The 12,693-nt window shown below is 50.2% G+C and overlaps 1 protein-coding gene across 10 annotated transcripts in view; it reads left to right on the top strand.

Annotated features, from left to right (window-relative positions):
* The window catches only part of HIVEP3 (HIVEP zinc finger 3), a 678,266-nt gene that overhangs the window by 588,325 nt on the left and 77,248 nt on the right, over positions 1-12,693 (top strand). For 9 of the 10 annotated variants that reach the window (XM_020983441.2, XM_078145504.1, XM_020983438.2 and 6 more), the window contains 2 exons: positions 50-127; positions 1,927-7,632. In XM_020983441.2, the coding sequence (XP_020839100.1) occupies positions 2,455-7,632 (5,178 nt within the window). In that variant the 5' untranslated portion in view covers positions 50-127; positions 1,927-2,454. The remainder of the gene's footprint in view (positions 1-49; positions 128-1,926; positions 7,633-12,693) is intronic. The other variant, XM_020983443.2, reaches the window with a different exon arrangement.

The raw sequence follows: 12,693 nt of genomic DNA, 5'->3' as shown, positions 1-12,693 counted from the left end.
CCTCTCTTGAGCCTGGTGGTAACAGCTCCCATTCTTTTCATCCCCACAGAGTCCTTCAAGCATGCAGCCTTTGACTTCTCCCGGCCCAGAGGAACCAGAGGCAGGGACCAGGGCGTGACCCATGGGCGTAAGTTCAATCAATCAATCAATCAATCAATCAATCAATCAGTAAGCATTTCTCAAGTGCCAATAATAAGCCAGATACTGTGCTGAGAGCTGGACATATAAGTACAAAGAATGAAACTGGCCCTGCTCTCGAGGGGCTTATAGTCTATCAGGGGAGACAACGTAAACATGTAGAAGCACGTACATATAAAGAGAACCAATGCAAAATAAGGACCAAGTACTTCAATACGCTGGCATTGTGTTGTGGGGAGGCAGGGAGCGAGCCGTTGGGGAGGACCAGGGAAGGTTTCATGTAGAAGGTGGTTGGAATAGCCTTGGAGAAAGAGGCATGCTGTTAGGCAGAGGTGAGGAGGGAGTGCCTTCCAAGCCTGGAGGACTGTCAGGCCAATGGGAGAGGAGAAGGGAGGAATGGAGGAAGACCAGTTGGGCTGAATAATACAGTATGAGACGAGGAGTGATGGTCAGTGGGGCGAGAAAGGAATGAAAGTCTAATCCCCAGCATGCCACACTCTTGTCAGTGAATCACTCATTGCATGATGCACTGGGCTGCCAGCTGTCTCCCTTCCCCACCCCTATGCCCAGCCCTCATTAGGGTGGCCCTGAGCCCTGCCTCTTGTGCCCAGTGGGGGAAAAACCATGCCCATGGGACTTCGTCTGCCACCAACTCTGCTGACTAGAGTGGGACTCTAAACTTTGGGAAAACAGGGTTCCGAATTTGGCCAATTGGCTCACTTTGAGACTCACCCCAGCCCTGCTCCCACTGAGCTGTGTGATCTTGGTCAAGTCCCTTTACATGTCTAAGTCTCAGTTTCCCCATTTCTAGAATAAGGAGGATGGATTTTACAGTCTTTTGTGTGCCCTCCAGTCTAGATCCTCAGACCCTAAGGCTCCTTGGAGAGTTCAGGAATCTGGGGGTGGGATTAGGGGTACATGTGGAGGCAAAGACATTCTAATAATGGCAGTCTGGTTTCTGTAATGCTTTAAGATTGGCAAAGCACTTTTCCAACATTATCTCTTGCAATCCTTACAATAACCCTGTGGGGTGGGTGCTATTATACCCATTTTTCAAATATAGAAACTGAGGCTAAGAGATTAAGGGATTTAGCTAGTAAATATCTTGTGCAGAAATAAACCCTTGGGTGACTCCACCTGGACCAGTGGGTGGGAAGGAAGACAGTGTGGTGGGATTCATTTGTCCCCTACTCTCCCAGGCTTGGGCTTGGGAGCTTCCAGCAATGTGTGAGTCACTCATGTTAAAGCCAGTGAGGGCTGGGAGGGGAGGAAGGGATTTTGGCAGGAGGTGGCAGACAATTGAGGGTTTTCTATTGTATTTGTGAGGGTTATGGAGTACTACAGTTTATAAAAGCAAAGTCATAAGTTGCAGACTCTTTTAAAGATGCTACAATGACTTCTTTTTCCCTCCCCTACCCCCCTTCTCTCTCTGGTGTGTGTTTGTGTGTCTATGTGTATGTATTATGTCTATGTCCCTGAATGTATTTGTGTATGTGTTGATGTGTGTGTCTTTGTGTGTGTTGTGCATGTTGTGTGTGTATACCTGTGGCACATGTAACATGTGATGGGTGTGTGTTGTGTGTGATGTGTTATACCTATATGGTGTACATTTCCTCGATGTGATATATGTGTGGTGCATGGTTCTTTATATGTGGTATGTGTGATTTGTATGGTGGAATGTCTGCATGGGATCTGGGTGTGATGTGTGTGTCTGTGTATGTCTGTGTCTGTGGGATATACGTGTGTATGTGTGTTTGCCTGTGTATGTTGCGGATCCTATGATTCCAGAAGAGTGTGACGTTCTTGTCCAAGACCACCAGGTTCCAATACCAACCTAAAGGGAAGGGACCCAAAGGGACCAGCCCTCACCATTCAGTATTATTTTGCTCATCCTATGGGAAAGAGCTGCACTCAATGAGATGAGCTGGACTGTCCTGCATTTGCAAAGGCTTGCCAAAAACCAAGAGACAGACATGTCGTGGGCTGCCTCCTGACTCTGAGGGTGCTGCCATCACCAGAAACAAGATGGCCAGACTCAAACCCTTAACAAAGTTGACACGGAAACTCTTTGGACTTGCAGTTCTAGGCTATTGCCAGGCATTAAAGTAGCCTCACCAGTGGGTATTTTTTTTTGACTCTCATGCATTTTTTAGTCCAATAGAAGCCAGCAACACTTCAGCAAAAGATCCTTTGGAACCACCTCTGGCTTCTCACTTCTTCTCCAATGCAGGCAGAACCAGGGCATGTGGGCCATTTGTAAATGAAGCCTGGTCCACCCTTCCCCAAGTAGCATCATCCCCAGCCTCTGATAAGGCCATGGATCCTGAGCAAGGCGTCAAGAGTGCACAGACATCGGAGGGTAGTCCCAGAAAGCGGCTTCCCAAAGGAGAAGCCGTGCAAGCCAGTGGCCCCTCCACAGCTCCAGCAGCGGCTCCAGCCCTGGCTCCAGCCTCAGTTCCGGCTCCAGCTCCATTCCAGGGCAGCTCTACTTCCTCCCCAGCGACACCCCTCCATGAACTCCTTTCCCAGCAGCAGCAGCAGCACTTTTCGGGGCCCCCGCTGGTTCTGAGGGAGGGGTCTCAGGAGAAAACGGGACACCAGAAACCCCTGAAAAGATCTACCGTTGAAGGCCCAGCCCACATCCCCCAGCTCCCTCAACACCCTCTGTCACCAGCATTTATGTCTCCGGGGAAGCCCGAGCATCTCCTGGAAGGGCCCACGTGGCAGCTAGTCGAGCCAATAAGGCCAGGCCCCTCTGGGTCTTTTGTATCTCCGGGGCTCCATTCTCAGAGCCAGCTCCTCCCCGCCCACCCGACCATCATCCCTCCTGAGGAACTGCAGTCCATCCCTAAAGTCTACATCCCGCGTGCCTCCCACATCTCTATGAAGCAGGCCGAGGAACCACCGAAGAAGGAGAAGAAACCTCAGAAGCCTGGCAAATACATCTGTCAATACTGCAGCCGTCCCTGTGCCAAGCCCAGTGTGCTCCAAAAGCACATCCGCTCTCACACAGGTGAGCGGCCCTACCCCTGCGTCCCCTGCGGCTTCTCCTTCAAAACCAAAAGCAATCTGTACAAACATAGGAAGTCCCATGCACACCGGATCAAAGCAGGGCTGGCTTCAGGAATCGGGGCTGAGATGTACCCTCCGGGGTTGGAGATGGAAAGGATCGGTGGTGAGGAATTTGAGGAGCCCACCGAAGGAGAGAGCACCGACTCCGAGGAGGAAACGGGGGCCACGTCCAGCCAGCCAGCCGACCTGTCTCCCAGACAAAAGCACACCCTCCTTGGCAGCAGCAGCCTGTATGGTTCGGGCAGCCATGGGCCGGGCCACGACCGCTGTTCCTCGTCCCATTCCAGCACCTCCCAGTCACTCGAGGAGAACCCCCAGTTTGCAGAGCCCTTGTCGTCATCGTCGGAGCATTCTGTGAGCCACAAAGCGGAGGACACACACACCATCAAGCAGAAACTCGCCCTGAGGCTCAGCGAAAGGAAAAAAGTGATGGACGAGCAGGCCTTCCTGAGCCCTGGGAGCAAGGGGAGCACAGAATCAGGCTACTTCTCCCGTTCGGAGAGCGCAGAACAGCAGATCAGCCCTCCCAATACCAATGCCAAGTCCTACGCTGAGATCATCTTTGGCAAGTGCGGGCGAATCGGGCAGCGGACAACGATGCTGACGGCCACTGCCACTCAGCCGCTCCTGCCGCTGTCTGCTGAGGACAAACCCAGCCTGGGCCCCATCTCCGTGCCTCGGACGCAGGTCATCGAACACATCACGAAGCTGATCACAATTAACGAAGCAGTCGTGGACACCAGTGAGATAGACAGCGTGAAGCCCAGGAGAAGCTCTCTGTCCCGGCGGAGTAGCATTGAGTCCCCCAAGTCTGGGATCTTTCGAGACCCATTTCAGCTGGACCCATCCAAAACTCTGCTCTCCCACGGTGAGAAGGGAAAGCCAGAACAATCTCTACTCTCCCTGCAGCAGCTGCCCCCCAGCTCCGCTGAGCCCGCGCCCCTTCTGAGGAGCCACTCCATGCCTTCTGCCACCTGCACCATCAGCTCCCCGCACACGTTTAGAGGAAGCTACTCTTTTGACGACCACATCAGTGAGTCGGACACCCTGAGCCGCAGCCGAGTCTTTACGTCCCACCCCCGCACGTTGAAACGCCAGCCCGCCTTTGAGCTCCCTCTGGGAGGGGAGTATAGCTCAGAGGACATCGGGCTAGGTCCTAAGGACACGGCCTCCAAACCCGCCGAAGAAAAAGAAGCAAAGGAAAGTGAACTCACCAAAAAGTCCCGGAAAGGCTCCAAAGCAAAAGGGATAACCTTTGAGTGTAACATATGTGGGGCTCGGTACAAGAAACGGGACAATTACGAGGCCCACAAAAAGTACTATTGCTCAGAACTTCAACTCGCCAAGCCTGTTTCCACGGGTGCCCATCCGTCCTCAGAAGTCGAAAAGAGCCAAGGGGAGCCCGAGTCTTGGTCTCAGATGATGCACTATAAGTTGGGGACCAGTTTAGAACTTACACCACTAAGGAAGAGACGGAAAGAAAAGAGCCTTGGGGATGACGAAGACCCGCCCTCCTTTGAGTCGACCAAAGGTCACTCCTCTGTGGGGCCTGGGAGCCAGTTTGCCAGCCCAGTCCCCTCGGAAGCTGCTTTGAACCTCCCCCAGGAGCCCACCAAGCCACCAGCAGAGCCAGCTCCATCGGTGCCACCCCTGGAGGGTTCCGTGGCCTTCCACCCAAGGACTCCCAAACCAGCGGCAAGTTCCGAGTCTGGAAAGGAGAGAAGAAAAATCTCCACGGAAATTTCCGTCATCCAGCACACCAGCTCCTTTGAAAAACCTGACCCTCCGGAGCAGCCGAGCCACCAGGAAGGAGAAGACAAGGCTTTGTCCCAGTTCTCGTCGCAGCCAGCCGTCACTCCACATGGCCGCTCCTCCCACTCCCTGCAGCCTAGGTTAGTCCGACAGCCTAACATCCAAGTTCCTGAGATCTTGGTGACCGAGGAGCCCGACAGGCCAGACACTGAACCTGAGCCCCCGCCGAAAGAACCCGAAAAGACTGAGGAATTTCAGTGGCCTCAGCGGAGCCAGACGCTTGCTCAGCTCCCCGCGGAGAAGCTGCCCCCCAAGAAGAAAAGGCTGCGGCTGGCGGAGATGGCCCAGTCCTCGGGGGAGTCCAGTTTTGAGTCAGTCTCCCTGACCCGAAGCCCTAGCCTGGAAAGCAGTGTATCTCATACTTCAAGCCACTCGGCATCCTTTGAAAGGGAAGACCATGGGAAGACAGAGGCTCCTGGCCCTTCCTCAGAAACTCACTCCAAGTCTTTTGGCACCCACATGTTGACTGTTCCAAGCTACCCTCACCACTCCAGAGAAATGCGGAGGTCGGCCTCTGAGCAGTCCCCCAACGTGCCGCATCCTTCTCAAATATCTGAGACACGCAGCAAGTCATTTGACTATGGGAGTTTGTCTCTGGCTTCGCCTCCCACGCCAGGCATCCCCACCTCCTCGGCCCCACCAGAAAGAAGAAAATGCTTTCTAGTGAGACAGGCTTCCCTGAGTCGGCATCCAGAGCGTGAGCCAGAGACACCTCCTAAGGGGAGACTGGAAATGGAGGAGCCTCTGCCTTCATCCAGTAAATCTTCCTCCAAAAGTTTGCTACATCAGCCTTCCTCTTCCTCCACCTGCTCAGCTTCTACCACCACCTCTTCTTTCTTTTCCTCCTCCATCCATGGCAGGTACCTCAGTGCTAAGAGCCAGCAGAAGGACAGTCCCCAGCTGGTGTCCAGCCCACCTTACACCGAAGCTCTACAAGTGTTCCACCCACCCATCCCCCAGCTCTCCCTGCATGAAAAACCATACCTGCCACCTCCAGTCTCCCTTTTCTCTTTTCAACACTTCCTCCAGCCACCAGGACAGTCCTCAGAGCTGTTCTCCACTCCGCCTATGCCAGAGATCTTCTCTGCCCCATACTCCATGCCCCCGCTTCCCCCGTCCTTATTTCAGACTCCGCCAGTTCCCCTTCAGCAAGCTATCCTTCATCCAGGCCAGCTTCATATGCCTCACCAGCTCATACCTCATCCAGCTGATCTTCCCTTCTGTCAGCACCCTTCATTTCTCCCCATGCCCCATCCCAGCTCCTCCTCGCTCTCTTCAGGCTTCTTTATGCCTCTGCAATCTCAGTTTGCCCTTCATCTGCCTGGGGAGGTTGGCACCCATATGGCCCCAGTGAAATCCAGCCTGTCCCCTCTCACAGGGCCCTCTGGCCTTTCCCCCAGCACAGAATATGGCACCGATGTCCGGTTGCACCCAGTGACACGTGCCACCAGCCCTCCAGTATCGACATCAGCCCCACAACTGGCTGTTCCTTCCTGCCCAGATCCCGCAGTGTCTCTGGTTGTTCCTGTCCGAATCCAGACCAACATGCCCTCTTATGGAAGCGTGATGTATACAACCCTTTCTCAGATCTTGGTCACTCAGTCCCAGTGCAGCCCATCCTCCCTCGTGCTCCCCAGGTTTGATGACTACCAGGCCAAAGGGACATTGGTCTGCGGTGTAGAAGCTCCTGGAGTGGGTCTTGAGCTGGCCCAGATCAGCGAGGAGCAAAGAAGGGGGTTCCCAACACCATACCTGAGGGTGCCTCTTCCATCAGCAGAGAGGAAAGGTTCTTCTCTGTCCTCAGAAAGCATCTTGGGCATGGAGGGAAGCCCGTCCACTGCAGGAGGCAGCAAACGGGTGTTGTCCCCTGCGGGCAGCCTAGAACTCACCACAGAGACCCAGCAGCAGAAGAGGGTGAAGGAGGAGGAAGGCTCCAAAGCTGAAGAGAAACTGGAACTCCTCAGGCCAGCTAGCACCATCCTTGCCAGTGCTGAAGCCAGCAAAATGCAAGAGAGAGCCCAGTTTGGGGGCCCCAGCCAAGGCCGAGGGGAGGAAGAGACCCTCCCTAGCTTAACGTTGGCTCAGCCTCTTCCCAAGGAAAGCCCTCCCTCTCAGTACTCGGGGCTGCCTCGTTCAGGAGCTCTGGGCCTGGAAGCATCAAAACAGCCACCTGGAAAGCCATCCCGGCGGCAGTCACCACTGCAGGGAGTAAAGAAGGAAGATTCCAAGGACCTGCCCGACCATCCACCGAAGACTCCTCCCACCTCCTCCTCCACTTCTCCCAGGATAGCAAAATCCCGGGAAGGTACAGACACCAAGAAGGTACTGCAATTCCCCAGCCTCCATACGACCACTAATGTCAGTTGGTGCTATTTAAACTACATTAAGCCAAATCCCGTCCAGCAGGCAGACAGGAGGTCCTCTGTTTATTCTGGTTGGTGTATAAGTCTGTACAACCCCAACCTGCCTGGGGTGTCCACTAAAGCAGCTCTGTCCCTCCTGAGGTCCAAGCAGAAGGTCAGCAAAGAGACATACACCATGGCCATGGCTCCACATCCTGAGACAGGAAGGCTTGTTCCGTCCAGCTCCCGAAAGCCCCGAATGACAGAGGTAAGAACCATCATAGTTGTTTCCATCATCTCTGACTAGCCTGATAAATCTGTTAAGTGATCTCCCTATGGGGGCTTGGAACAAGAAAAGGAATAGCATAGAATATCAGAACTGTAAGGCTTTGTAGATACCACCAGGCCCACTCCCTTCATGCTATAGATGGAGATACTGAGGCCCGGAGAAGGGAAGGATCTGCCAAAGGTCGTTACATGGTTACTAAGTGGCAAAGCCAGGTCTTCTGACCCCACTCTGGGATTTTTCCCATGCTATAATGATGTGACCTAAAGAGCCAAGGCTCATGGACTTATGCGTTAAAGGGACCTTAAACAGCACTGAGTCCAATGTGCCTCCCCCCAACTCCAGGTCCCCTGACGCATCATGCATCAGCAGGTCTCCACTGTAAACTTTCTCTCCTGACAGCTTAGCCTGGTCACCATATAAAAGAAGTTTATGCTACTTCTCTGGATAGATATGCATACACAACCTAGCAAAGTTGACTCTCAAGTGGTTTTCTAGAAAAGAAAACACTTTTCCCATTGACTTCCATTATACAGGTAGAGGTGCCTTGTGGGGGGTGGATGGTAGGGGAGACAGGATATGACTCCCCCAGCAGACTAAGCTGGAAAGTTTAGCTAATGGAACTGCTTTGTAGTGGTTTCAAAATTCTTAGCACTTTCCTGAATCCTAGATCATACCCTTTCTCATCAATGCTTTTGCTGTCTTTTTTTCTTCCCTAATCCTCCTGTTACCAACCCCACTTTGCCCCACCTATCCCCTAGGATTATTGAAGTATTTTCTGTTCCCAGAAACTCATAACCTTCATCTTCATCACTTCTGGTATTTGGTTCTCCTCCTAATAGAGCTAGCTTCTGTTTTCTTAGGTGGGGCCACCATCTGACACGTGGTACTGTAACTAACTCCAGGCTGAGAATTCCTTAACAGTGAGCCTCTAGGCTCTGTAAAATGAACTCATTTCCTACTTCACAAATTCTGTATGCTCAGAGTTCTGTTACTTGAGTTAGCGGCTTTGCTCCGGAAAGTGATGAGATTGCTATAAAGGGATGAGGCCACTGGAAGGTCTGCTGAGTTGGCTGAATCAGCCGACTAAGTAAATAGGGAACTGCTGTTTGAGGAAAGCAGCACTGTTTGGTGGATGGAGCCCTTCCTCCTCTTCTTCTAAGTTGTTGTTAGAAAAAAGAAAGGGAACCTGAAAAGATTCCCAAGGTTAGAGGACACTCCTTAGCTTTTCCCCAAGGCAGACATAAATCCCTGACCCTGAGTTTAAATCCTGGCTGGTCCATTTACTAGCTGTGTGACTTTGGTCAAGTAATTAGACCTCTCTGAGCCTCAATTTCCTCCTCTGTAAAATATCAGGTCTGAATGTGATGCCTTCTAAGGCTCCTTCTAGCTCAAAATCTATAATCCTATGATTCCTTCAGTGCAAATCCAAGTGATGGATAATAGGAAGAAAAGGGGGAGGGAGGGAGGGGGAAGGGGAGGAAGGGAGAGAGGGAGAGAGAGAGAAAGAGAGCATGAATATTTATTAATTGCCTACTACATACCAGGCACATACTAAGTGCTTTACAAATTGTATCTCATTTAATCCACACAGTAGCTTTCCCCCTATTTTACAGCTACCTCAAACGCAACACACATGGAGAATGCAATAAAGGACACTTTCAAAAATCTGATTTTCAATAAATGCACCTGCTTTTTTTTTAACTTTAAAAATCTGTTTATTTTGAAAAACATTATCTCTCTTTCCTATGGCCCCTGTCCCCCCGACCATCGAATAATGAAATAAATCAATAAAACCCTTATAATGAATATACTCATTCCAGCAGAACAAATTCCTGCATTGGACATATCCCCAAAATGTGTCCTTCATTCTTCATTTTAAGTCCATCACCTCCCTGGCAGAGAAAGGGTGGCATGTTTCTTCTTTAATTCTCAGACTCAAGGCTTATCATTGCGTGGCTCAGTTTTTCTCAAGTCTTTCAAAGTAGGGTTTTTTTTTGGGGGGGTAATGTTGTCATAACCTCACTCTGAGTCAGTATGTCCTAGAGGTCTTCCCAGTTTGCTCAGAAATTGTCCATTTCGTCATTTTTTTTATGGTGCAACAGTAGCTCATTACATTTACATACCACATTTTTTTTAGCCATTTCCCAATAGGTGGGCACCCTCATAGTTTCCACTTTTTGGCTCCTACAAAAAAGAGCTACTATAAATATTTCTGTACACGTGGGTTTTTTTCCTGCTTTCTTTGATCTCTTTGAGGCATAGGCCTCATAGTGGTATCTCTGGGTCGAAGTCACAAAGACTTTTGGGGTATAGCTCTAAATTGCTTTCCAAAATGGCTAAACTTGTTGCAGCTCTACCAACATTGTCCCAGCACAGTACCCGGTTTCCCACAGCCCCTCCAACATTTATCATTTTCCTCTTTTGTCATCTTTGCCAATCTGATTGATGTGGGGTGGAACCTCAGAGTTGCTTTAATTTTCATTTCTCAAATGATTAGAGAAGGAATGTGCCTATTTTTAATTCCAGAAAATTCCACTCTCTGTGGTCTGCACACAGGCGTTTATGTTGTGGCAAGTGACCGTTTTATATATCACAGCAAAGATTCAAACTCTCCAATGTAGAATAACCCAGGGGAGTGCAATGTCAGAACCAGCCCAGAGGCACAGAAATGCACTTGCCTTGGCCCCACTGGTCAGGAACAAATGCTCCTAGCAGCCCCTGCCCTAACTCAGACTATCCATACAAGGAATGTTCAGAGATGAGCCCCTTCCTTTCTGTTTTTCCATGACCATCTCCTTTCTTTTTGTAAGAGCTTTGGAAGGTGAGGAGGCCTCTTTGACACCCATGCAACTGCCTGGGAATTCACAAGGAATTCACAAGTCAGCATCACATTATTCCCATGTCCCAGTGGCCAGACCATTCATTTTAATCCATTTTTAATAAAGCAGAAGCCCATAGAGTTAGATAACTTGGGAAACCTCTTGGATTGTATCATGGTGAAACTGGATGTATTCAAATCTTAAAAGCTATAGTCAAGAGGACATTTTAAGGTTAAAAACAAGCCAGGAAAGACAGCCGTCTCATTCCCATTGCCTCTTAGTCTTATCACAGGCATTACTAATTATAATATAGATAGGTAGAAACTTCCTAATCTTTTTTGATGTGCTCCCTTTTTCCTGTTCCCAGTTCCTTGGCTCTCTCTTCTGGTGACTGGTTTCAGGAGAGGATTCATTCCTGACTATCCCTTTCCTGAGATCCCCCAGTTTGTCAACACCCCTCCTTGCTGCAATGAGGTAGCCAGAAGTGGATTATGATGCTCCAGGTTCAGTCCGGCTGGAGCAGAAGGCAGTGACATTATCACTTCCCTCTTTCTGGAGCCTGTGCTTCTGGGAAGGCAGCCCAAGACTGCATCACAAGAGACGTGGCATCCAGAATCAAGGATGTGATGGCCCCATTGTCCTCCGCCCAGGTCAGATCACAGCTATAGTCCTAAGGCAAGCCCCATTTTACATGCCCAGACTGTCAGGTGAAGAAAATAGAGGGTGTTTAGCCAGGAGAAAAGAGGCTGAAATGGACAAAAGATGCCTATCCTTAAGTGTTTAAAGGTAGGCCACATGAAAGAGGAATTGGAATAATTCTTCTCAGGCCCCTCCAGGGCAGAATTAGGAACAATGGGTGTAAGTTACATTGTAGCCAGTTTAGAATTGACACAGGAAAAACCTCCAAACAAGTAGAGTTGTCTAAGGGTAGCCTGGGCTGCCTGAGAAGGTAGTGAACTCCCTGTCACTGGAAGTCTTCAAATGGAAGGTGGATGACCACTTACTGGGAGTGTCCTAGAGAGGATTCTTGTTCACAGGTGGACAAGATGAACTCATTCTTGGATTCTTTTCAACTCCATATTCAGTGTTTTTGTGGCTGAGTTCCTGATGTAAAACCCAGGTATCCTGTCCTAGAGTGTTTTTCTTTCTTTTCCTTTCCTTTTTTTCCTTTCTTTTTCCTTTTCTCCTTCCCTTCCTCTTCTCTTCTCCCCCCATTCCTCCTCCACCTCACCATCTTCTCCTCCTCCACCTCCTCTCCTGTCTCTCCTCCTCCCCTCTTCTTTTTTTTTTAAATAATTTTTAGTTTTCAACATTCACTTCCATAAGACTTTGAGTTTCGAATTTTCTCCCCCACCCTCTCCTCCCCCCTTCCCCAAGATGGCATGTAATCTGTATGGGCTGTACTTATACATTCATATTAAGCATATTTTCACATTAGTCATGATGTAAAGAATTAGAACTAATGGGCTCCTCCCCTCTTCTCTTCCTCTTTTCCTCCCTCTCCCCTTCCTCCTTCTTGTCCTCCTCCTCTTTCTCTTCCTCCTCCTCCTTGAGAGAATGTCCCCATCGTGCCCTAGAGCAACAGCCACAGCCAGGCCCCAACCCCACTGCTGATTGGCGTGGGAGCTTTCACCTGCTCCCTTTCTGACCTGAACTGTTTTACTTCTCCTTCGTCTAACTCACAATATGGGGCTCACCACACTGGTGTCAGACTTAGTACAGACCCCCCCCCTCCCCAATCAGCTTTAGTCCTACTGAAGTTTGGAACTCCCAAACTGAAGTGATCCACCAGCCTGAGCCTCCTCTAGTAGGAGAGATTATAGGCATGTACCACCACCCCTGTCCCTTCGAGTTTCCAGATAGATCTGTAGGGACAGATAGATTTCTTATCCTATAATGGACTGGAATAGAAGTAGGACTCATATAAGTTGTCCAGATGGAGAACAGTAGGGATAAGATCCGGAACACTCAGAGCTTCCTCTACCCTTCTTGCTGTACCCTTCTGCATCTGATCCTGACTCTGAAGAGGCCTCTTAGAATCTCTGTGAGTGAGTCTGAGTAGAGCAAGATTCCAGATCCCAGGACCAATGATTTCTTCTTCATTCAAAGCAGTGCCTCTCAAAGCCTGTTAGAATAGGCACAGGTATCATCAGTCAAGTCATGGATCTCAGCTGTTGAAAGAAACCTGATCCAACCCCAACCTGAGCAGTGATGGCCCCCT

Source organism: Phascolarctos cinereus, unplaced genomic scaffold, assembly GCF_003287225.1.
Source record: "Phascolarctos cinereus isolate Bilbo 61053 unplaced genomic scaffold, phaCin_HiC Scaffold_726;HRSCAF=1367, whole genome shotgun sequence".
In the NCBI taxonomy this organism is placed as follows: Eukaryota; Metazoa; Chordata; class Mammalia; order Diprotodontia; family Phascolarctidae; genus Phascolarctos; species Phascolarctos cinereus.
Note: the sequence above shows the minus strand (reverse complement) of the source record. Positions and strands in the feature narration are given on the sequence as shown.